Below are 22,835 nucleotides of genomic sequence, written 5' to 3'. Positions count from 1 at the left end.
TATTGTCTTTTGTTTACCAATTTGTCCTTATTTACAATGCATGCTTTTGTAACTCACTTAATGACTTGCGTAAAGTAGCTATTATTCTTGGAGAGTATACGTGTGAAAATTTCCCTGAAGCATTTGAAATAAGGAAAATAAGTGAAATCGAAATATCACATGCAATGTGCAATAGAAACATGGAAATAATGCACTAAGGAAGTATAGCGTGTCGTATGTGGGAATATTTCCTCAGGCTATATGCAATATAGTCTACTGTGCTACTCAACAACAATATTGTTGTCTTTTTTTTTTTTTTTGCTTTGAACGTTCCATATTACACACTTCATTGATTTCGCGTGACCAAAGGTGCCCTAACTCATCAGATTAGCATCTGTGAATTCGGAACTCACGCTCACTCGATCTCTTTGAGAGATTGATTGAGCGCGAGTCTCAAATCATAGTTGTGAGCGTGATGTTGAGTTGGTGATGTGAACGTGAGGTCGAGTGATCGTAATGCCAAAATAATGTGAGCGTGAGGTCGAGCTAGCGTGATGCCGAAATGATATATGAGACCGAGCGAACGTGATGTCGAAAGGATAAGGGAAGTTAGTCCAAAGTGGGTACCTTTTCTCCTGACGGAAAATGATTGTGATAACAGCTAGATGCAATTAGAAAAAAAGGAAAAATTAGGACATATTGAGATGAGACGAGACAAGAGAACTTCCGGTACCAATATGGAAATGAAATGAAATGAAATCATTGAGTTTTACGTCCCACGGATATGCCATGTGGTTTAAAGGAGACGGTGATGATGGGAAATGTATGAAATGGTGGAATAAAGAAAGTGGTAAGAAACGGGAGAACCGCAAGAAAATCCACGTATACGGTGTTTGTCCACCACAAAGTCCACTTGGCGCGCGCTAGGATCGAACCAGAGATCCCACACACCAGAAGTGAATGCTTTACCACTAAGCCACCGTCCCTCGAGTACCAATATGGATTGTCATGGACCAATAACTGTTGATAATAAATAACGAAACTCTGAATTTGTTGGTATGATTTTAGCGCCCAGCAAAATGGTTAAGTCTCCGTTCTAATCCTTCTATTATAACCATCTAATTGCATTATTCTAAATATTTAATGGATTATCCTCATATAAAGCTAAATTTTTTATTTGTTTCTCCCATTATACAAATACACATTTCACGTTTTGGGGCCGCGGTGGCTCCGTGGTAGAGCGTTCACCTCTGGTGCTTGGGGTCCCGGGTTCAAACCCTGCTCCCGCCAAGTGAACCTTGTGGTGGACAAAGACTGTGTGCGTGGGTCTCCTCGGGGTTCTTCCGTTTCCTCCTACTTTCTCATCATCGCCGTCTCCTTTAGCCTAATTGCAATAAGCATGGGACGTAAAACTTAAAGAGTTCATTTGACGTTTGGTAAAATGCGTCTCCTACGATGGGTTAAAAATTCATGCCCAGAAACAGAGTATCCCAGGAGTCTCACGAACTATGAAACTCTGTATCTCATCATTAAACAAATAATTATACTCTGTCTCAGCATTTGCAAAAATTCCGCGTCTGAGAAAGGGAAAGAGGCTACTTCTATAATATTTTAATTCCCCATATTCTATCGATAAAATGGCAGAAATAAGGAAACGGTTGAACTATTTAAAATTAATTTTTGAATATAGCATTTAAGCTAGTACTGCATTATTTACATAAAATGAAAAGTTTCTTTTTTTAAAAGTTAAAGTCCTTATCCGTTTACCTTAAAAGAGACGGATTATTTAATAAAAGTAAATAATTGTGAAATTATTTTTTGTGCTATTCTCAGGAAATCGAACCCGCGACTACATGCACCAAAGGCACGTGTACTAACTACTAAACCAGCAGGCAGAGTTGCATCACTTGCTTATATTAATGAATTATTCTATTTTTTTTTTTTTTTTTTTTTTTTTCAGGGAAAGCGACCCTTTTATAGCTTCCATGCACATCACGCCCTGATATGTTCTGCCATATTCCTAAGAATTTCTTCTCAAATGTACTGTCCTAAAACAATTTATTTTCCTCTTTTTAGCAGTCTTCATCACCATTCTTCTTTCCTTAACTTTTGTTAACATTTTCATTTTCACACAAACAATTTTCTTCATTCTTTTTTATGTAGCTTCCAGTGTCACTTTCCACCTTCCTTGTTCGCATTCAGTATTACTTTTTATCTTAGACTATTTCCAGTGTTAATTTTTACTAGTGTTGCCCATGAGACGATACAAGACAGGATTTTCTTGATGAGATGCGAGACGAGAAAGAAGTCTTTCAATAAAAAAAAGGTATACTTTTCGAGCCGAGATTACCACACATCGCATCTCATGGGCAAAACTACTTTTTACCTTCTTCGACTGCTTTCGATCTTATTTTTCACCTTTCAGCCGCTTCCAATATTAGTTTTTACTTCTTGGATTACTTCCAGTATTATTTTTACCTTCGAGCGCTTCTAGTGTTACATTTTAACCTTTTTTTTTGACCACTTCCAGTGTAACTTTTGATCTTCCTCAACTGTTTCCAATATTATTTTTTACCCTCGACCACTTGCAGTGTAACTTTTCACCTTCTTGGACTACTTCCAGTATTACTTTTAACCTATTTTGACTTCTTCCATTAACACAAGAAAAACGGGTTCAATTCCATCAAACTTATATGGTCCAGATCGCGTGTTACGTCGTAGGTCCATATCCCATAAGGCTTCGCCGCCGAAAGGAATCATAAACTCAAATTAAATTTTTAGAAAATGACCACTTCCAGAATTACTTTTACCTTCTCCGGCCGCGTCCAATCTTACTTTTCACCAGTGTTGTAATGCTAGAAGTTTCGTAAGCACATGCTAGACTGTTCTAAAAGAAATATTGCGTATATCCATCCTTATATTGGTAATTCTTTCATATATTGAAGCTGAGTATACCTTGGACTATAAAAGTATTAAGTGGGTATACGTTGTATACTCCCATATATGGCTCATTATATCTGTGCTTTTCACCTGCTTCGACAGTTTTCAATATTACTTCTTACTTTCTCCGACCGCTTTCAATATTACTTTCTACCTTCTCCAACCGTTTCTAATGTTGCTTTATACCTTCGTCGATCGCCTCCAATATTACTTTTATTTGCTTCGACCGCTTCCAGTGTTACTTTCTATCTTCTCTGTCCGCTTCTAATATAGATCTTTACATTCTACGACTGCTTCCAGTGTTACTTTCTACCTTCTCTGACCGCTTCTAATGTAGATCTTTACTTTCTTCTTCGACCGCTTCCAGTGTTATTTTCTAGTTTCTCTGATAGCTTCTAATGTAGATTCTTACCTTCTTTGACCGCTTCCAGTGTTACTTTCTAGCTTCTCTGACCGCTTCTAATGTAGATCTTTACTTTCTTCTTCGACCACTTCCAGTGTTACTTTCTGCCTTCTCTGACCGCTTCTAATGTAGATCTTTACCTTCTTCGACCACTTCCAGTGTTACTTTCTACCTTCTCTGACCGCTTCTAATTTAGATCTTTACATTATGCGACCGCTTCCAGTGTTACTTTCTACCTTCTCTGACCGCTTCTAATGTAGATTTTTACCTTCTTCAACCGCTTCCAGTGTTACTTTCTACCTTCTCTGGCCGCTTCTAATGTAGATTTTTACCTTCTTCGACCGCTTCTAATGTAGATCTTCACGTTCTCCGACCGCTTCCAGTGTTACTTTCTACCTTCTCTGACCGCTTCTAATGTAGATCTTTACCTTCTTCTTCGACCGCTTCCAGTGTTACTTTCTACCTTCTCTAACCGCTTCTAATGTAAATCTTTACCTTCTTCTTCGACCGCTTCCAGTGTTACTTTCTACCTTCTCTGACCTCTTTCTACTTTTTTTTGACAGCCTCCAGTGTTACATTTACTTTCGACCGCTTTTAGTTTCATTATTTCTTTCTCTCACTGTGTTCGTTTCTGTCGCATAGACTACAACACTCTTCCTATAACGAATTGTTTAACAGCACACAACATACTGTTTTGTTTTTCGTTAGAACAGAAATTTCTTGTTTTATTCATAATTTCTTAAGAACGGAATGAACTTTGAAATAAATAAATAAAAGCAATACTATAAATTAACGAACAGTTCTAAATTATGTATCGTTAAGGGAATCGCTTAATGGTGTTGAAAATATTATTACATTTTCCATCTTCGTCATTTAGCTAATTGATTTAGATAAAAAAAAAAAAGTTATTTTTCTCTCTTTCAGGCTTAACTGAAATTTTAATGATTTGATTTTGGAGATTTCTCCTTGAAGTCTATTTAAATACTCCTTACTTCGAGAAAACTACATTTTGTTGTACGTAATTTTAATATTTAACAAATCAAATTCTAAATAAGCAATATTTAACTTGTATGAGAGCTGTCCAAAAAGTGCTACGCATTTTGGCCTATCGCAGCAGTGGGTGGGCTAGAGTCGCCACCTTGGTGTCAGAACGTTGCCACACTCAGTACCCATCCAGCTGTGGTAACGCTCTAACTGTGCTTTCTGTGACGTATTACAGTGTGCGCTGCAATAGAAAATCCCGCCTCTTGTGAGGTGTGTTCTGTGATTAGGTTTCTGTTGGAAAAAAATCACAAAGCAATTGAAATCCAGCGGGGGAAAACTTAGCGCGAAGGTTTTATTTTTTTCTTTCTTTTTTTTACGACAACGCACGTCCATACAAGGCTAAGCATACCCTAGAGCTCTTAAATGGTTTTGGATGGGAGGTGTTGAATCACCCACCATACAGTCCGGATTTGTTGCCAAGCGACTACTACTTCTTCCTAGCGACGGAGACATGGCTCGCTACACAATGCTTTGACTCTGACAGCGAAGTGCCAGTGGTTGAAATCTCAGGCGGAAGATTTCTACCGCGACAGTATTGAAAAACTTGTGTCACGGTATGATAAGTCCCTTAATTTGCATGGCGATATAATTATGTAGAAAAATAGCTTAGGAGTGTACCTTTCAAATATATATCATAATATTTGGTTTGTTCATTGTTTTTATTATTATTATTATTTCAAACGTTCTGTTACGTTCTGACAGCCCCCGTATACAGTGCGAATTCGTGCTTTTTTCGAAGGAAAGACATTTAACTAGAAATACATATATATATATACTTAAAATTCAAATTCATTTCAAAGGAAACAGGAAAATGATTTTCCATAAAAATTAGTAGATATAAAAAAAACGGTGAAGATATTCCACACTATTCATGTTACATTAAACTATCAATATTTGATATCCATATTTTATTTTAGTGAGCAGTTTGCAACGCTAATGTTGTATGTGCGTCATTTTCTTTCACTTCATGAACACAAAGACGTTCAAGGATAAGTCATAATAATTATTAACATAATTGTAGATATTTCATGCTAAATAATTATAGTCATTATAAGTGATTGAATTTACAATTATTATCCGGAGTGAATATCAGGTAGTAGTAACTACACAAACAACTAAAATGGTCAAATTACGTAACATTTACAATTGTTGAATACCGTACTGTGGATTTTTAGTATATTTAACTTATATGGTATTACTTTAATGGTGATTTATCTTTCAATTATATACGATACAAACCTGTAAAGATTGAGCATGTGTATGCAATGTAGAAAATGTTGATTTTACAGAAAAAAAATCTATGTTATGAGGATGGGGATCTTCTGAACCATTGGGCATAAAGGCCACGAAATTTTCAAATTCTGTGATATTTTATGATATTTATGAATTTCATTCTACCTTTCTGTAATACTTATGAATTTTATTCTGTGATTCTATGATAGTATTTGTGAATAATTTCATTCTTCGATTCTATTATAGTACTTATGTATCATATTTCGTTCTGTGATTCTATGATAGTACTTATGAATTCCATTCTGCAATTCTATAATACTTATGAATTTCATTCTGTAATTCTATAATGTTTATGAATTTCATTCTACAATTCTACAAGTTTTATGAATTTCAATATGTAGTTTTATAGTATTTGCAAATCTAATTCTGTAGTTCTAAACCCTTTTGAATTTAATTCTGTAATTCTATAATAGTATTTATGAATTTCATACTGTGATTCTAAAATACTAATGAATTTCATTCTGTAGTTCTGTAATAATTATGAATTTCTTTCTGTGGTTCTATAATATCTACATATTTCGTTCTGTGATTCTATAATATGTATTTATGAATTTCATTCTGACATCCTCAAGAGTTCCTTCAACTTGATGTTTTATTTGTATTATTTTAGTAACTGTGGTACTATTGAAATGCGACTATTTGTTTTCTATCCTAGAATATCCACATAATTACTACCAGCAACAAAATATACTACGTAATTCTAACGCGAAATGGATTCAATTGTATTTGAAATTTCTCGATAACATCACATTGCTAGACAGGTCAATAACATTTAATCTTACTCCAACTAATAATACTCCAAGAATTCTGAATTTATCATCATTAGTCTTCCAAAACTACGCTACGCACAGGTGTCGGAAATCTCATAGAACGGCTATGTCCGTCCGTCCGTCTGTCTATTGAGCTCCTCCGTGGTTAAGCGGTTAGCGTACGCGCCTTTGCATGGGAGACTCGGATTCGATTCCCGGCAGGAGCTCATGTGGTTCGGATTCCACGTTAATCAGTAGATCCATGTCTCATATAGCCTCGCTGCTAAAAGGGACGTTAAAATCAACTCAACTCTGTCCGTCTGTTGATAAGTATCAGATAAAAACTGTAAGAGATATCGAAAAGGTTTTTTTTTTTTTTTTAATCGATTGAGCGTCCCAACTACGTATATCACGATAAATTTCATGGTTGGCAAGCCTGCTCACACGGGGAGTTCTGATTTGGAGCCTGGTTTTCAGAACTTGCCTAGGTCACAAGACATTTTTGCGACCCTTGTATTGGATGTAATCGCCTTAGCTTAATAAGAGTAACCATGAAGCCGATATTATGCGTTATAGGTCAGAATACAAAATGAAATATAGAGAGATACTGTTTATTTTCTTTATTATTTTATTATGCATCACAACAAGAAGACAAATCACATATAAAGTAGTTACCTTCTATTTAGTCTAAATGAAGCGGCACCTGAACAAGAGCAAATTAATGTTGCCTGGAATTAACATTTAAACTTGAGAAGCCATTAACGTTTCATGTTTTGGCTGAAAATAGGGTAATTCAAACTTTCTAATAGGCCTAGTGTCTATAATAATGAATTTTGAAACATATTTTAAATACACTTTGTGTACATGGAAATTTCAACATGACAATGGAATGAAAAACGTATTTTGAGGTTAGATTTTTCTAAAGAAGAAAAGCATACTTCTGATGATCGATGTATTTTTTTAAACGTAATTTATGCTTTGAATCTTTTCTAATAGCGTCCTTACTTCGTAAGTAACATGAAGTAGTGACAAGGACGATACTAAAGAATACATCAAAGATATAAAACGGCCACTCCTTGAAGATAATACAAGGTCTGCAGATTTTATTGCAATACTCAGTCAAATTGACCTCCAGAAACATCGGAGAAGCAAATAAATAAAATATAGTCTTTGTTAGCGATTCTCAAACTTATTTTCAAGTGGGGGCCACTTTTATTAGTCAGGAGATTACCCTACTCTTCTCCCCTTCGAAAGCAAATTCATATATTTTTAAATGTTTTGAATATATACTTACCACTAAGTCAGTATATTTATATTGTAAATAGTCCGGGATCTTTCTCCTCACCAAATTTATTTATAAATATTACAAAACTTCTTTGTAAGTACAAAGATAATAATTCAGTGTCTATCACAAGTAAATGTGAAGGAAAGATATAATTTTTGCACGGGAACGCCTTAGCTCACGACAATCTTTAGAGGTTTAGGTCGTAATTAGGAATCCTGGCTCCTGGGTGGTTCGCTCCTCCTCGGGTTTCGTCGTGCATGCTTCGTGTCTTCCTGTTTATCTCATGCGTTGTGTGCTTACAAACAATAGCACGTGTTTTATAAGTGTAACATGTGCTCGATGAAATAGCACACACTGAAAGGTGAGGATCATTACAATATTTTTAAAATAGCATTAATTAAAATTGACTTAGTTATATGAAATGAAATTTCTACAGTTATGAATGTATTTTTATGCTCCACTCATGCCATGTCTAATCTATTGGTGGAATCAGAATCTGAGAGAAAATAGGAGAACCCCGAGAAAACACACGATTAGTGTTGCCCACAAGACGAAAGATATCTCGATATTAAAAAAAAAAAAAAAAAAAAAAAACGAGAGATAAATTGTACAACTCTCATGCAGGCCCGTATTTATATATTGTGCGCCCCTGTGCTCTTAAATAATTTGCCGCCCCCCGCAAAAGATTAATATTAAGAGTTGAATTCATAGCTTTTGGGATCGCTAAGATGAAGAGTGACGGTTTTAATCCAATTCAACTTCCAGGTCAATCTCCAATCCCCCCAAAAGGAGAGATTTTTAAAAGTAATCCAAAACGACAAATATTAGTGTTGAAATCATGGTTTCAAGGTCGCTGAGTTTAACGGAATCAGTTTTCATGATGTTCATCCTCACTCCTTGAGGGTAGGGTGGGAGAGGATGACTTTTTTTAAAAAAATAATCAGATAAGTCTAGCTAATTAGTAACTGCTGAGATTAGAACGAATTAAACACATTACACATTTTCTCGCGTTTGCGTAGAACTCTGTGGGTAAGTTTTAAATATTACTTTATTCTGAATCTTAAAAGGAATTCCAAACTTTTGCCGCCCCCTAAACTCTGCCGCCCTGTGCTCGAGCACAGAATAGCACTTACCCAGAGACTTACGTAGGAATTTATTTCGGGAGGGGTCCAAATACAATTTAAAGTTAAATTATATGAAAATTTATAAAATTGCCCCTAAAAGTAGGCTACATTTACAAAAAAAAGTCGGAATTTCTGGGAGGGGGGGTCCGAACCCCCAGAACCCATCCCCTGCGTACGCCCCTGCACTTACCTAAGTACGGGCCTGCTCTCATGGGCAATACTTTACTCAAATTTTAGATATCAAATACGGTTTTAGTGTTACCTGATTCATAATTAAAAAACTATAAATAGATAAAGTCATTGTACAATCACAATGAAGAGTATTTATCAATGTTTCAATATACACAATCTAGCTCAATAATAAATTTTTGATTTAAATATTGTTGCATCATCATTTGTGGACCTCCCGTGATACAGAAGGATTCTGATAACTTTTAGATGACGTTAAGAAAAAAAATCAAGTCATAAATTTTGTGCATACATTTAAAAAATGAGACGAGACGACAAAAAGTACTTCAATTGTCGAGGCGAGACGAGACTTATGCAAAAATTTACAAGACTAGGCGATAAACTTTTATTTTTCGTGTCATGGGCAACACTAAATACGATGTTGTACACTCATGTCCAAAATTATTGTCGCTGTCTATAAATATGTTATTGTAAGAATATAATTTGATAACGAACTCGCCCTGAATTTCTCAGTGGCGGATCCACGGGGCGATCGGGGCGATAGCCCCCCAGAAGAGGAAACTTTCTTATTTTATTTATAAATAAAACAGAGTTTGGAGCTCTTAAAAGTAGCTCAAAGTAGCAATATTACAACCCACCGCCCCCCCAGAAGTCCGTCCTGGATCTGCCCTCGTATTTCTTATAATGGTAGTACGTGTATAATCGGCAAAGATATGTATGTGGCAAATTTCATGTCAAAAGAGCTGTAAATAAAAACAATAAAACGAAAATAAAACTTTCTTGTTCATTTAGCAACATTTTGTTTTACTGATTCTAATTTTCGTGTTTATAATTCTTTTCCTATGAATTTTATCACAAATATACAATCCCCGATTATGCACATTGTATCAGTATTAAAAGTACCCGGCAAAATCATTATCAAATTATATTCTTACAAGAAGACAGTTATAAATTTGCGACAATCATTTTGGACTTTTGCGACAATCATTTTGGACAGAAGTGTACATCACAAACTCGCGTGGGTGCGGGAAGAACCAGGGACCCCTCGCACTAGAAATGACAACGTGCGGATTTCACGTATGGATTCCGTACCATGTAAGCTTCCACCAGGAATTTGACCCGGTCTCCGTGTGCTAACCAGTGATAATAAAGAAGCTCTCTCAACTATAGTGTGTGGTACTTGAATTTTATTTTTTCTGTCTTTTCTTTCTTAGACTGATGTTTAGTCAAAGAGTAGTCCGTGGACCACAATTTGATAAACACTACTCTTCAAAATTGCACGGGAAAATGTAATAGACTGATCTTTAGTTACATAGTTTGGTCGAATTATCAGTTTTCAACTACTGTAATCGAGAACTTGAGGTTTTTGTCCTACCGAGAAGTGCAAAAAGTTATATATAAGTTTTATATATATATAAACTAGTTTTTCCAGTTGTAACTTGCTGTGCGTAGACTCCATTAGGTAACCTTGTATAACAACTCATCGGACTTCTGATTTCTCTAACTTATTGATTTGAACTTGAATTTTTGCGAAAAATTACTTTGTACATTCTTCTTGAGAAAGCAGAAGACCTTTGTTGCTCTTTTCTCAAACACCAATGACATAACATTAGCCTTGAAATTAGCTTGAATTGTCAATAAAAAGTGTACAGAAAACTTAAATGGATTGTATGCAATGCACTCTGTTGCGTTTTATATTGGTTCATGAAATAGCATGACGTCATCAAATTGGTCTTTAAAATTTTGAAGGTCAATCAACAATAGATGCATGATTTACGATAGACACAAGTCGTTTAGTCTTAATTAATTTTTAAATGAATTTTTATTCCGTATATCACATGTATGATTAGAATTACCAATCACTCTTTTACCCGGGCATATCCTCATTTTCGGGCCCTAAAAATAGTTCGCGGGCGTTTTTAGGAATTTGATAAAATGTTCTCTTTTGGGGAGAGGATGAACAAAACAATTGCTTCAACTTCAAGATTCGTATTCGAAGATGAGCTCCTCCGTGGCTAAGCTGTTAGCGGACGCGCCTTTGGCGCGGGAGACCTGGGTTCGATTCCCGGCGGGAGCTCATGTGGTTCGGATTCCACGTTAATCAGTAGGTCCACGTCTCATATAGCCTCGCTGCTGAAAAGGGACGTTGAACTCACAATCAACTCAACTCGTATTCGAAGATTTCCATAATCGGTATGGTAAAAGTTTTTCTTCTCAAGAGGCATTGTTTGGGGAAAGGTAAGGGGCAGTGGCCTGAGTTTGATATATGTTGTAAAATTCTAGTTAGTATATATAATGGCAGAGAATCTTTGATTTCCCCTCCTCCCTTTTGCAAAATGAAATTGCGGTACTGTTTCTGGGTATGCCACATCCCGATTTTCAAGACTTAAAATACGAATTACACATAAGACGAAGGCATTATACGAAACGACGTCAGACTTTAGAAAATATAAAATATGTAACAACACCAGGGTAGCAACTTGTCCGAATTAGACCCGACATCCCGAATTTTAATTTTGAAGATATTACACCTAAGAGGGACGCATTACACGAAAGGACGCCACATTTTTAAAAAATATATTGTCTGTAAATATAATTATTTTTACCAACTTATTCGCTACATAAAGATAAACTTAGCTCTTTGATTACTTTTCTTCCTATGAAAGTAGATTTGTTTTATTTTGACTTTTAACCTTCCAAATAATAGTAATAAAGAAACTATAAATGAAAATAATGAACGCAATAAATGTTCTTTTTTCCATTATCTTTTCAGGTAGATGAAGTTCTAAGTACTTTAGGTCTAATAAATTGTCGTGACACGAGGGTTGAGAGGCTATCTGGAGGTCAGAGGAAACGATTTTCCATTGCTCTTGAACTTGTTAACAATCCACCAATCATATTCTTGGATGAACCAACTACGTAAGTGGAGAATTTTGTAGTTATTATGTGGGTTAGTTTAGAGCAGTTGTTTTAATTACTGTATTATTATTTCAATGTCATATGAAATCTCATATTTTTTCGTAAGGAATCGAAACTTTAGATTTTAAATACCAATATGCATCTATTTTGTCTCAAGGATTGACAAGCATAAGCCACACAACCATATTGTTTTAAATGTAGTTGTTTCATGACCTAATAACTTCAATCCAGGATGGTTATTGAAAAATAGTCAATACTAAATACATAATTTAGTTAAAGCAGTTACATAATGCACCAACATACGTAAATTGCGAAACAATCACCACAAAACTTTGTAGGAGAATAAATTGACTAAGTTGTAAAACAGTCATTATTAATTACACGTTATAAAACAATAATTATTAATTAATAAGATATGACAGTGGAGGAAACCAATGTCATTAATTGCAAAATAATAATCTTTAGCTTCATAGATATCTCGATTAAGGTAGTGATGTAAGTTGAAGAAAAATAATCATCGTAAACTTAAAATTACTGACCATTATTTTTGTAAATGAGTCAGTAGATGAAAAGATGTAATTTGCAAAATATTACCACCAACTTTTCAGAATACTTAGTTGATGCAGCCAGTGTTATAAGTTGCAAAATAATCACCTTTAATTTCACAGTGAATCAAGTGATGAAATCAGTGTCTTTAGATACAAAATAACCTATGAAGCTAGTGCCTTAAGTTGCAACATTAGCATTTCTAGCTTTAGAGATAAATTATTAACGAAACCAGTGTCGTAATTTGCAAAATAACATCACTAATATTTCAGGAGAGTCAAGTCAATTGATAAAGCCAGTGTTGTAAGTTGCAAACTACTTGTTTTACGGGTGAATTAAGTGATGGAGTAAAAGTTCCTAGTTTCCAAAACGTCGTAAGTAGTTCAACTGATGAAGCTAGGTCGTAATTTTCAAAACAACAAAGAACAATGTAACAACCTTTAAAACGATGGTTATAAGAAGAAAAGTAATAACCATAGAAGTGCTTGGAGTGAATCAAATGACGAAGTTAGTATCTTGCAGGCCTGTAACCAGCCCAAAAATGTAGGGGAAATTGGTATAAGTTAAGGCGACCCGGCCCCTTAGCCCGACGTTCATACTTGCCTGGTATCTTGTAAAATAAATATCTTTAGTTTCCTAAGAAAATTATTGACGAAACTCTTACTATATACAAAATAACATCACTGACTTATTCGAAGAGTCAGTTGATGAAATCAGTCTCGTAAATTGCAAAATAAACATCTCTAGTTTTACAGTTGATTTCAAGTAATGAATGCAAGGTCCTTAGATGCAAAATAATATCTATTAATTCATAAGTAAATAAATTGATGAATCTACTGTCATAATGTTCAAAATAGCAATGAATCGTGTAGAAGAATCAGTTGATGAAGCGACTGTTGTAAGATGAAAAGTAATAACCATTAATTCTCACAGTGAATAAAATGATGAAGTTAGTGTCCTTAAAATAAATATGTTTAATTTCATAGTAAATTGTTTACAAAATCAGTACCATAACTCGCAAAATTATAGCACAGATTTCTCTGGAGTCCCAAGTAATAAAGCATTGTCGAAAGCTTCAAAATACTGTAATTATCTCTAGTTTCTCAGATGAATTAAATTATGAAGTCAAGGTTCTTAGTTACGAAATAATTACTATTCGTAATTAAATCAACTGAAGAACGTAGTTTCCCAAAGACCAATGAATTATTCAGAAAAATATCAGCTGTTGAGAGGAGGAATATAAGATTACTAAATAACCAGTAATTGATAAATGAATCAGTTCGTGAATTTAGTGTCTTAAATTGTAAAATAAATACCTCTATTGTTATAAGTAAAGTATTGATAAAACCAATGTTATGAATCTGTATTAATGAAGCCGGTATCAATCAAGAACCAAATTTCATTCCAATGACATAGATACACTTACGCACTCCTTATCTTTCTGTAGTACTAGCTTTCAAATAAGCATGGGTTATCACAGGATCTTTCAAACACAGACTAGATATAGATATGTGCTCAATCATACTAATGGCACAAAGTGATTCAGTTGATGAAATTAGTTCAAATTACTTTATTTTTATTTAAATCTTAGTGTATGTATTCAAATTTAACATCTAACGTATATCTATGAAAAAAAAGAAAAAGAAAAAGTGTTCTGGTTGGTTGAAGCCTGGTGCTGAACCAATAAACTCAGAGGTTGATCGTGAAACGCTAGCAGTCATAGAGTATAAGTGCAGCAAATCGGATATCCTGTTCCTTAGTCTGTCCAGTTCAGCTATCATTCTTTATTATTATTATTATTATTATTATTATTATTATTATTATTATTATTATTATTATTATTATTATTATTATTATTATTATTATTATTATTATTATTATTATTATTATTATTATATTGGTTTGTTAGCAAGTTGACTGTTACATTAGAATGAAGATTCTTGAAAAAAATATGTTTTATTACAAAAATGGAATTATATTGTCAATATTCATTGTTATAATAAAAGTATAGCAAGTAAGATTTTCATGAATCAATTGCACGGCTTTGTCGTAAGGTCACCTATCATGTAATATAACATGTTATAACATACTTGGTGCTCTCAAATTTCTAGCGAAGAAACCGGGACACTTTGTGCAAATTTACAGCATATTCGTGGTTGTGCACTTGCTTCTTATTACTGATATGAAAGGTGTCACCTATTAACGTTATATAACATGTTATAGCATGCCTTGTGCTCTCAGATTTCTAGCCAAGAAACCGGAACACTTTATATGAAAATGTACAGCATATTCATAGTTTCTTGCTGATATGAAAATTAGATAAATATTAATAGGTCAACGATCACAAAACGTGAGTGATGGAAAGGAGATTATTCCTAGTAGTTGAATACTGATGACTAATCGGGATTTTTTTTTTTTAATATTGCACAAATGATATTAATTTATATTTTGGAGGGAAACCGGGACATTTGAAGTTTTGAACAATTTGTAGTTGGGGTAGATGGGAAAAATCCGGAAGTGCACTAGTTAAATTGTGACACCTGGGAGCAGTAATGATTTCAAGAGCTTTTCCCCAAGGAGACTTTCAATGTATAGAGATTGAAGCTAGTATTACGGAAAAACTGATAATCCACTTTGAGCACAATCGAAGATATACCTCGTAGTTCTTGAATTAACCTCTCTTGGGCCACCCCCTAAAATCATCACAGCCTGGTATCCCTAAGCATTCTAGATTGGGTTTCCATGTATCTTCCAAGATAAAAGTACATGTAAGCAGTGTTTTTATTTTTCTGAAGAGAAAGATGCCGAAACCCAGCATGACCATTTTGCTACATTAGAACTTCAACATTTCTAACATAAGCTCTATTCTCCGAATAAGAGTAATCTCTAAATCACTTTCTTTTCGCGGTGGCTCTCAGTGATATAACGTTCAACTTTGGTGCATCGGATCTCTGGTTCGATCCCAGCTCGCGCCAAGTGGACTTTGTGTTGGACAAACACCGTGTGCATGGGTTTTCTCAAGATTCTCCCTTTTCCTTCCAATTTATTTATTCCACCAATTCATTCATTTCTCATCATCACCGTCTCCTTTACCCTAACCGCAGACGGTGATGATGAGAAATTAATGAACGTGGGACGTAAAACTGAAATATTACATTTTTGACTTTTTTTGTATAAACAGCAGAATGACAATCTTGGAGCAGCCATGAGCCCACGTGTTTGCTAAAAGCAGTCGTGTCGTGCTATTTTGATGAAGAACAGTGCAGAGGTTGCCCTTACAAGGCAGAGATGACCCAGTCTGAGAAAACTCCCTCTCACATTAACTGGCAGGTTTTGCAAATGTGTCCAAAGTGTGATTTAGAGCACATAGTACGTCCGGAACTTTATTTTCTTGAAGATATCCATAGAAACCACGGAATTTGAATATTAACCTTTTAAATTTAGGTTTCACCAAATTATCAGCCCAAGGGTTTCTGACCAATACTTGGAAGCAGGCTAAAATGTTAATATTTGAAAGCAGACTAGTACTGTGTCCTTCGAGCAGAGCTTTTCTCGGACTTTTATGGCATTTTTTCAAGCTCTAGAGAAAAAGTAATTCTTAACCAGCCTAATAAAAGGAGGTTTTCTGATCTGTATGTGCGTATTCATGTTTGTAGGTATGTCCATGATTATGTCGAAAACTGTTGGTAATATTTCAATGTAGCTTCTGCCAATCGAATAAGCTATTTCCAAGGAAAGTTCTTACATACAAAATATTTGAAAGCAATTCACAATTAATTAATTATTTTTTTAAAAGAATCAAATAATTCTCGCAACGCCTGAGAGGAAATAAACTTATCCTAACATGTGCTGCAACTAGATAATAAACAAAATAGGACGGGTTTCATACAAACAAAGGCGTTTTCAGAAACTTTTGTAGTCAGGTTTCTCCAAATGGTTTAACATTTTTTGGTGATGACAATGGTTTAGGACAGCGTTTCCCAACCTTTTTCAACTTGCGGCACACTACGGAGTAACTTGAATTCTCGCGGCACACTCATAGCTTTATTATTTGTAAATATAAAATAGCGTGGTATTTTTTTCTGATTACTGATCTCCTTCTCACAGAGAAGAAAGCTTGATCACTGGTTTTCCCCCGTGGTTAATCATTATGCTTACTTTCCATTCTAATTTAAAAATAGAAAACAATTCAATGAAATATTGGACTCAGGTTTACAAAACTACGCTTTCTTTTTCGAAAACTGTATCCAACCTTTCACTAAGAAGATAGATCACTAAATAACAAACGAACAAACAAATCTCTTTTACTTTTAAGACACAAACGTAGGTAATTTGTATGCATGTTTGCTTTGTCGAAAGTATTGAATGATATTTTAAAATTTCAGGTTACGAAATAGTCTGCCACAATAAAGGAGCAACAATGGCCATAACAATGATAAATACTTTTTTCAACATTAAAATTGTACACGGTATGAAACTTAAAATTGAAGCTTCATAGTAGAGGTTCATAGTAATGTGAAATACAAATATACATTTTACCTTATGTCTTCCAATCTGATTGCTATAGAATTAATAATTTTGTTCCGATTTCCCCGCGGCACACCAGCGGCCCATTCACGGCACACTAGTGTGCCGCGGCACACCGGTTGGGAAAGGCTGGTTTAGAATATTGGCAATGTCGTGACTGCTTACATGTCAGTCTTGCTCAACTTTTGCCGCATATCATCTACTTTTTCTGTGATTGGACTCCCACTGCGAGGAGTATCTTGAACATTAGCATTTCCAGGACAAAAGCGATTGAACCATCTTTTGGGTTGAGTTGAGTTGATTTTGAGTTTAACGTCCCTTTCAGCAGCGAGACTATATAAGACGGGACATACTGATTAACGTGGAATCCGAACCACATGAGCTCCGCCGGGAGTCGAACCCGACTCTCCGACGCCAAAGGTGCGTACGCTAACCGCTTAGCCACGGAGGAGCTCGAACCATCTTGTGACTGTTGCTTTGGATGATAACGTACCTTGCCCATAACAGTACCAATTTCTTCATGGGCCTACGCAGCATTTGCGCATTTATCGAAATAAAATCGTAAGAAAGTAGTGCAGTGTTGCAGAAAGTTCGCTCACCTTCAGAACACAATACCTTTCGCCTGATTCTAAAAATTCCAACTTTCCGCACATTTATTAGCCTAAACTGTTAGCTGCCAAATGACGTTAGACCTGACCTGATGCGGCTCGTTTATAGTGCGTTTTGAGACACTAACGTCATCTCGTGCACAAAACACTAATTTTTTTTCAGACTATTTCATATTTTGATGCTATTTCCACAAATGTAATGAGTTGTTCCCAAGGAAGATTTTTACCTATAATAAAAAAAAATAATATTAATAATTATTTATTTTACGCCTTTCTTCACGCATGTTTCGTAGGAAGGCCAATTTTATACGGAATTAGTGTCTTATCTTTAGTTTAGATATCTAACTTAACTACCGGGGTATCTACCTAAATAACTTAGCGAAAAATAGGATTTAGATAAATAAGTGAAAAATAGCTGACTTCAAAAACGAACAAAAATCAAAAAATAAACACTTTAAAAAGATATAAATCGCTTTCGAAAAAGCACTAAAATAAAGAAAATAAAAAGTGCTAAAAAAGCAAACAACATAATAATAAGGTGATTAAAAGTAGAAAATAATTTATTACTTTTTTTTCGAAGTCATGTCAAGCTATACATATTAATACCTCATAAAATTACCATTGAAATAATTTTATTTTAGGTATTAACTTTTTTTGGTTTTCACGACTTCAAAACTTTTTTATAGATAGCAATGAATTATTTTCTGCTTCTGAGGACTATATAACTATTACTATATTGTCTGTTTCTTAGCTCTTTTTATTATTTTTCGCCTCGTAGGGCTTTTTGTGAAGCCAATTCATCTTTGTTTTTTTAAAAAAATGTTTTGAAATTTTTCAAAAAAAAAAATATTCTGCTACTACATTCCGTTGCGTACCACACACACACACACACACACACACACACACACAAAAGGTACTCATCGATCCATACGTGTGAGTCATACATGCTTCGTTAGTCCCTGGTCTCAAAACTAGCGTTAGTTCAAATCACGTAACAACTTAATGTTGTCAATATCAGATTAAAAAAAAAAAAAAGAATTAATAAAACCATTCATTCGCTGTCATTACATTTCAATTAAAAACTGAAATGAAATATTTTAGTTTAACGTCCTACGATTATGCCCTTTAGGCTAAGGGAGACGATGATTAAAGCAAGTGAATGATAAGGGAAGAATTGATGGAATGAAAACTGGGAGGAAACGGGAGAACCCCAAGGAAACCCACGGACACTATATTATTATTATTATTATTATTATTATTAACAATAATAATAATAATAATAATAATAATAATAATAATAATAATAATAATAATAATAATAATAATAATAATAATATGTATTATTCACAGAAGTGGCTCTGATGCTTCCATTAGACCATAAGTGAAGCTTGTCAGTCACAAATGAGACATAAGTTTATGGAAATCATATAATAAATTTGTATTATTGTATATTAATCAATTAATGAAATAAATATGCAAAATCCATCTATTTTCCAGGTCAAATGGAATCATTCGTCACATTTCACGATTTCAGGTTTTAGCTATATGCATAAATATTATTTTATTTTGTTATTGTTATATTGGTCAATGCTTTTTTTCCCTTTTCTTTCTTTCTTTCTGTTTTTGTTTAAATTCTTTGTTCATGCATATCAAGATAGGTGTATGTTTATATTTCAGAGGCCTTGATATGAGCACAGCATCCCAATGCTTATCGTTCTTGAAGACACTTGCTCAACAGGGTAGAACCATAATATGTTCTATTCACACTCCAAGTGCCAACCAGTTTGCTTTGTTTGATAATGTTTATGTATTAGGCAGAGGATACTGTGTTTATCAAGGAGCGAGCAATCAAGTAGTGCCTTTCTTGTCATCAGTTGGTCTGGATTGTCCAACACATTACAATCCAGCTGATTACAGTAAGTACTAAAATATCACTTCTGTTTATTATTATTTTTTAAGCACATCAGTTAATGGAAGCGTGCCCTGGATTAAAGCAGTATACGATATTTTGTAACGTTTAAGGAGACCCAGCAAGTATTTAATGTATTGTTAATGACGTATTCATTCTTTAGAAGCTGTCTCCGGCACATAAAAGAATATTCATGGTGATATATGTGTCATACATCGTGTTAAGCTGTTATACAAAATGTCTACTTTTTGCAGATGAAAATGAATGTTTCTAAAATAATTTGCAATGAGGTATTGAAATCTGAAATCAGAATTTGTCTATCAAGCTGATTACTATTATTATTACTATTATTAAAAGTGGGTCTGAAAAGGTAAGAGGACGGTAGGTAGCGGCATGACGTCACGCCGTCCCATGACTATCTTTGCCCATTGTAATTTTTTACGAACTGAGGGACGCTGTACATATTTTTTGGAGGTGGGAGGACGGCGTCCCCCGCTTTCCCCGTACTTTTATCCCTGCTATCAAGTACATATTTAATAAAGTTCATTCTATTTAAGTTAGAGATGGTGATAATTATCATATATGTATCTCGCAAATAAATTTTATCATATTTCATCAGATAAGATAAAAATAATGCGCTACATGACAAATAAGAAAACGCTAAAACCATTTATTCAGTAAATTCCCTCATCCACCACTTGAAAATAATCGATGTCCTATTTTGTATAGCACTTTTAGTGTAATAAAGATTTTGCAGTATGATCCGGCACGTGTATCTATAAGACGACAACTGCGAACCGAAACGTTGGATTACTGGAAAATGATTTAGAATAACAGGAAATGTCGTAACTCTATTTATCCATGAAACAATTTAATCGTATCACAATGTGTGGCATCTGTACTTGAATACCTAAGGAATGCATATTTATATTGAGACAAACTCTCAATAGTCTCTCTTTTCTTTGCCATAAATGATTTCTTCCCAACATCGTTGTACTTACATTCGTGGTTAATAAATGTTGGTTTGAAAACCATAATACGGGCTGCTTCGTTAAAGTGCCTGAACCACTACAGGCTAGAATATGTAGAGATTGAACCTCAGTAAGCCAAAAATTATTTCTTCTTATTGTACTTCATTATTATGTATACATTTTATGGTAACATAGCTATTCTTATACATTAAACAAGATCAAAACCTATCCCTTTTTCTATATTATTATTATTATTATTATTATTATTATTATTATTATTATTATTATTATTATTATTATTATTATTATTATTAAACAAAATAAAGAAGCAAAATACAATATACAAGGGTCAGTTATAAAGTCTTGCACTATTTCCACAACCCAAACACCAAGCCCGTGCATACGCTGTGATGGTGTCACGTCAGAATGGCCCGGACAAAAGGGCGAGGACAGAAATGCCCGAGCCAAAAGGAGCCCAGGTTAAAAGGGCCCCGCGACAGAAGGACCCGAGTCAAAAGAGCCCCACGTCAAAAGAGCCACGCGATAACAGGGCCTGAGTCAAAAGGGTCCCAAGTCAAAAAAAGCCTGAGATACAGCCTGAAAAGCTTCAGAAGTATAAAAATAGTTATTGGATGAAAAATATTCTTTGGACAGTACCTGATTTATTTGTGTTGAAAGAACATACATGTGAAAAAAATATAAGATTAGTAAAAATATTATGACAGACCAGCATTAATGATACGCGTGGACGGAGGAAAACTAAATGTTGCGCATGGGTATTGATGCAAAAACTGCATTGAATGGATCTTATGACAGGTACTTTGTATTCCGCGATATTTGATATTACACAATATGTTTTGAATGGAAAGGGGTAGATTTAACACATCAATTTAGGCTAGAATCTTCCCACAAATGAGAATAAGAACTCAGTTTTTTTTAAAACCTACATTTGTTTGCGACATAGGATGCTCCGTTTGACATTTACATCTAGTAGACCAAAGTATCTGGACAGGCAACGAGACACGTAGAGGGAGGAAAGTAAAAAGTTGCAGGTGTATGTTTATGCGAGAACTGCATTGAGTGAGGGCATGGACATAATGGCAGCCATTTCGGATTCCGCTATATTGGATATCATACAATGTTTTTAAATGGAAAAGAGTATGTTTGGCACATCAATTTAGGATTGAATTTTCCCTCAAACGAGAATATGATTCATTGTTTACCAATCCTCATTCTTTTACGAAGTAGGTGTGCTATGTTTGACATTTGTGTGTAGTAGACAAAAGTAGCAGGCAATCCAGTAATAACATGGCGAAGGAAAAGCAAATATTGCAAGTGTGTTTGTTGTTGCAAAAACTGCATTGAATGGGGACGTAGGCATTATTCATCACATCAATATTCAGATATCATGAAACAAACTAAAATGTCCTCAAAAGTTATTTTATCCCTCCAAGTTAATACACTTAGTATTTGATAGCAAACGCACCGATTTATAACTTCCTCTAAGCATTTCGACATGGCTTTTAAAATTTTCCTGGTATAGTGCGGAGAAATATTATTCTACGCTGTACGTAATGCTTTTCTCAAACTTTCTTTCACCGTAACTCGTGCATATTGACCTTACGTTGCAATTCGTTCCAAATATTCTCAATGGGGTTAAAGCCAGGGGATAAAAGTGAGGGGGAACGCGGAGGGATGCCGTCCTCCACCTCGAAAAAATATGTACGGCCTCCCCCAGTTCCTAAAAAAACTACATTGGGCAAAGATAGGCGGGGGGAACGGCGTGGTGTCATGCCGCTACCTACCGTCCCCCCACCTTTTCAAATCCACTTTTACCCCTGGTTAAAACCGGTACTGTGGAGTGGGATTTCGCGCACTTTTGGGCAGTTATAAAACATTCATTTCTTTTCAACATATACTTTGTTTGGGATCAATATCTTGATAAAATTAGAAGTTCTCCTAAGAACGTTAAGATATTCGTATTTCTTTTTCTAGAATCTCATCAATACACACTAACTCTCCAACGTCTGGTGAGCATATATAACCCAAACCAATACACTTCCTCCTCCGTTCAAGTTCTTTACATTCATCACTGTATTTACTTGTCAAAAACATTATTATTCTACCATCATATCCATGCAGGTTTAATTTAAATTCATCGATAAACAACACATTCCCACCAATTTTTAGGTTTATCTTTAAAAGCTCTAGAATTTTTTTTAAAGTATCTTATATTTCTTAATTTGGATAATAAATGGTTTCTTTCTAACAATTCTACTATTATATCCTTCCCGTATTAACTATACATGGTACAATACACTGACCAGACAAAACATTGTTACCACCCAC

At 34.7% G+C, this 22,835-nt stretch overlaps 1 protein-coding gene across 1 annotated transcript in view; it reads left to right on the top strand.

Moving 5' to 3' along the window:
* Nucleotides 1-22,835, top strand: part of LOC145690409 (ATP-binding cassette subfamily G member 4-like) — a 265,830-nt gene that overhangs the window by 205,011 nt on the left and 37,984 nt on the right. The window contains exons 4-5 of the mRNA XM_081765254.1: nt 11,780-11,925; nt 19,284-19,522. Coding sequence (XP_081621380.1) covers nt 11,780-11,925; nt 19,284-19,522 — 385 coding nt within the window. The remainder of the gene's footprint in view (nt 1-11,779; nt 11,926-19,283; nt 19,523-22,835) is intronic.

The sequence above is a fragment of the Thermobia domestica genome, chromosome 7 (genome assembly GCF_964235325.1).
Source record: "Thermobia domestica chromosome 7, izTheDome1.hap1.1, whole genome shotgun sequence".
In the NCBI taxonomy this organism is placed as follows: domain Eukaryota; kingdom Metazoa; phylum Arthropoda; class Insecta; order Zygentoma; family Lepismatidae; genus Thermobia; species Thermobia domestica.
The sequence above is the reverse complement of the archived record's forward strand: the minus strand, read 5'-3'. Positions and strand labels throughout refer to the sequence as shown.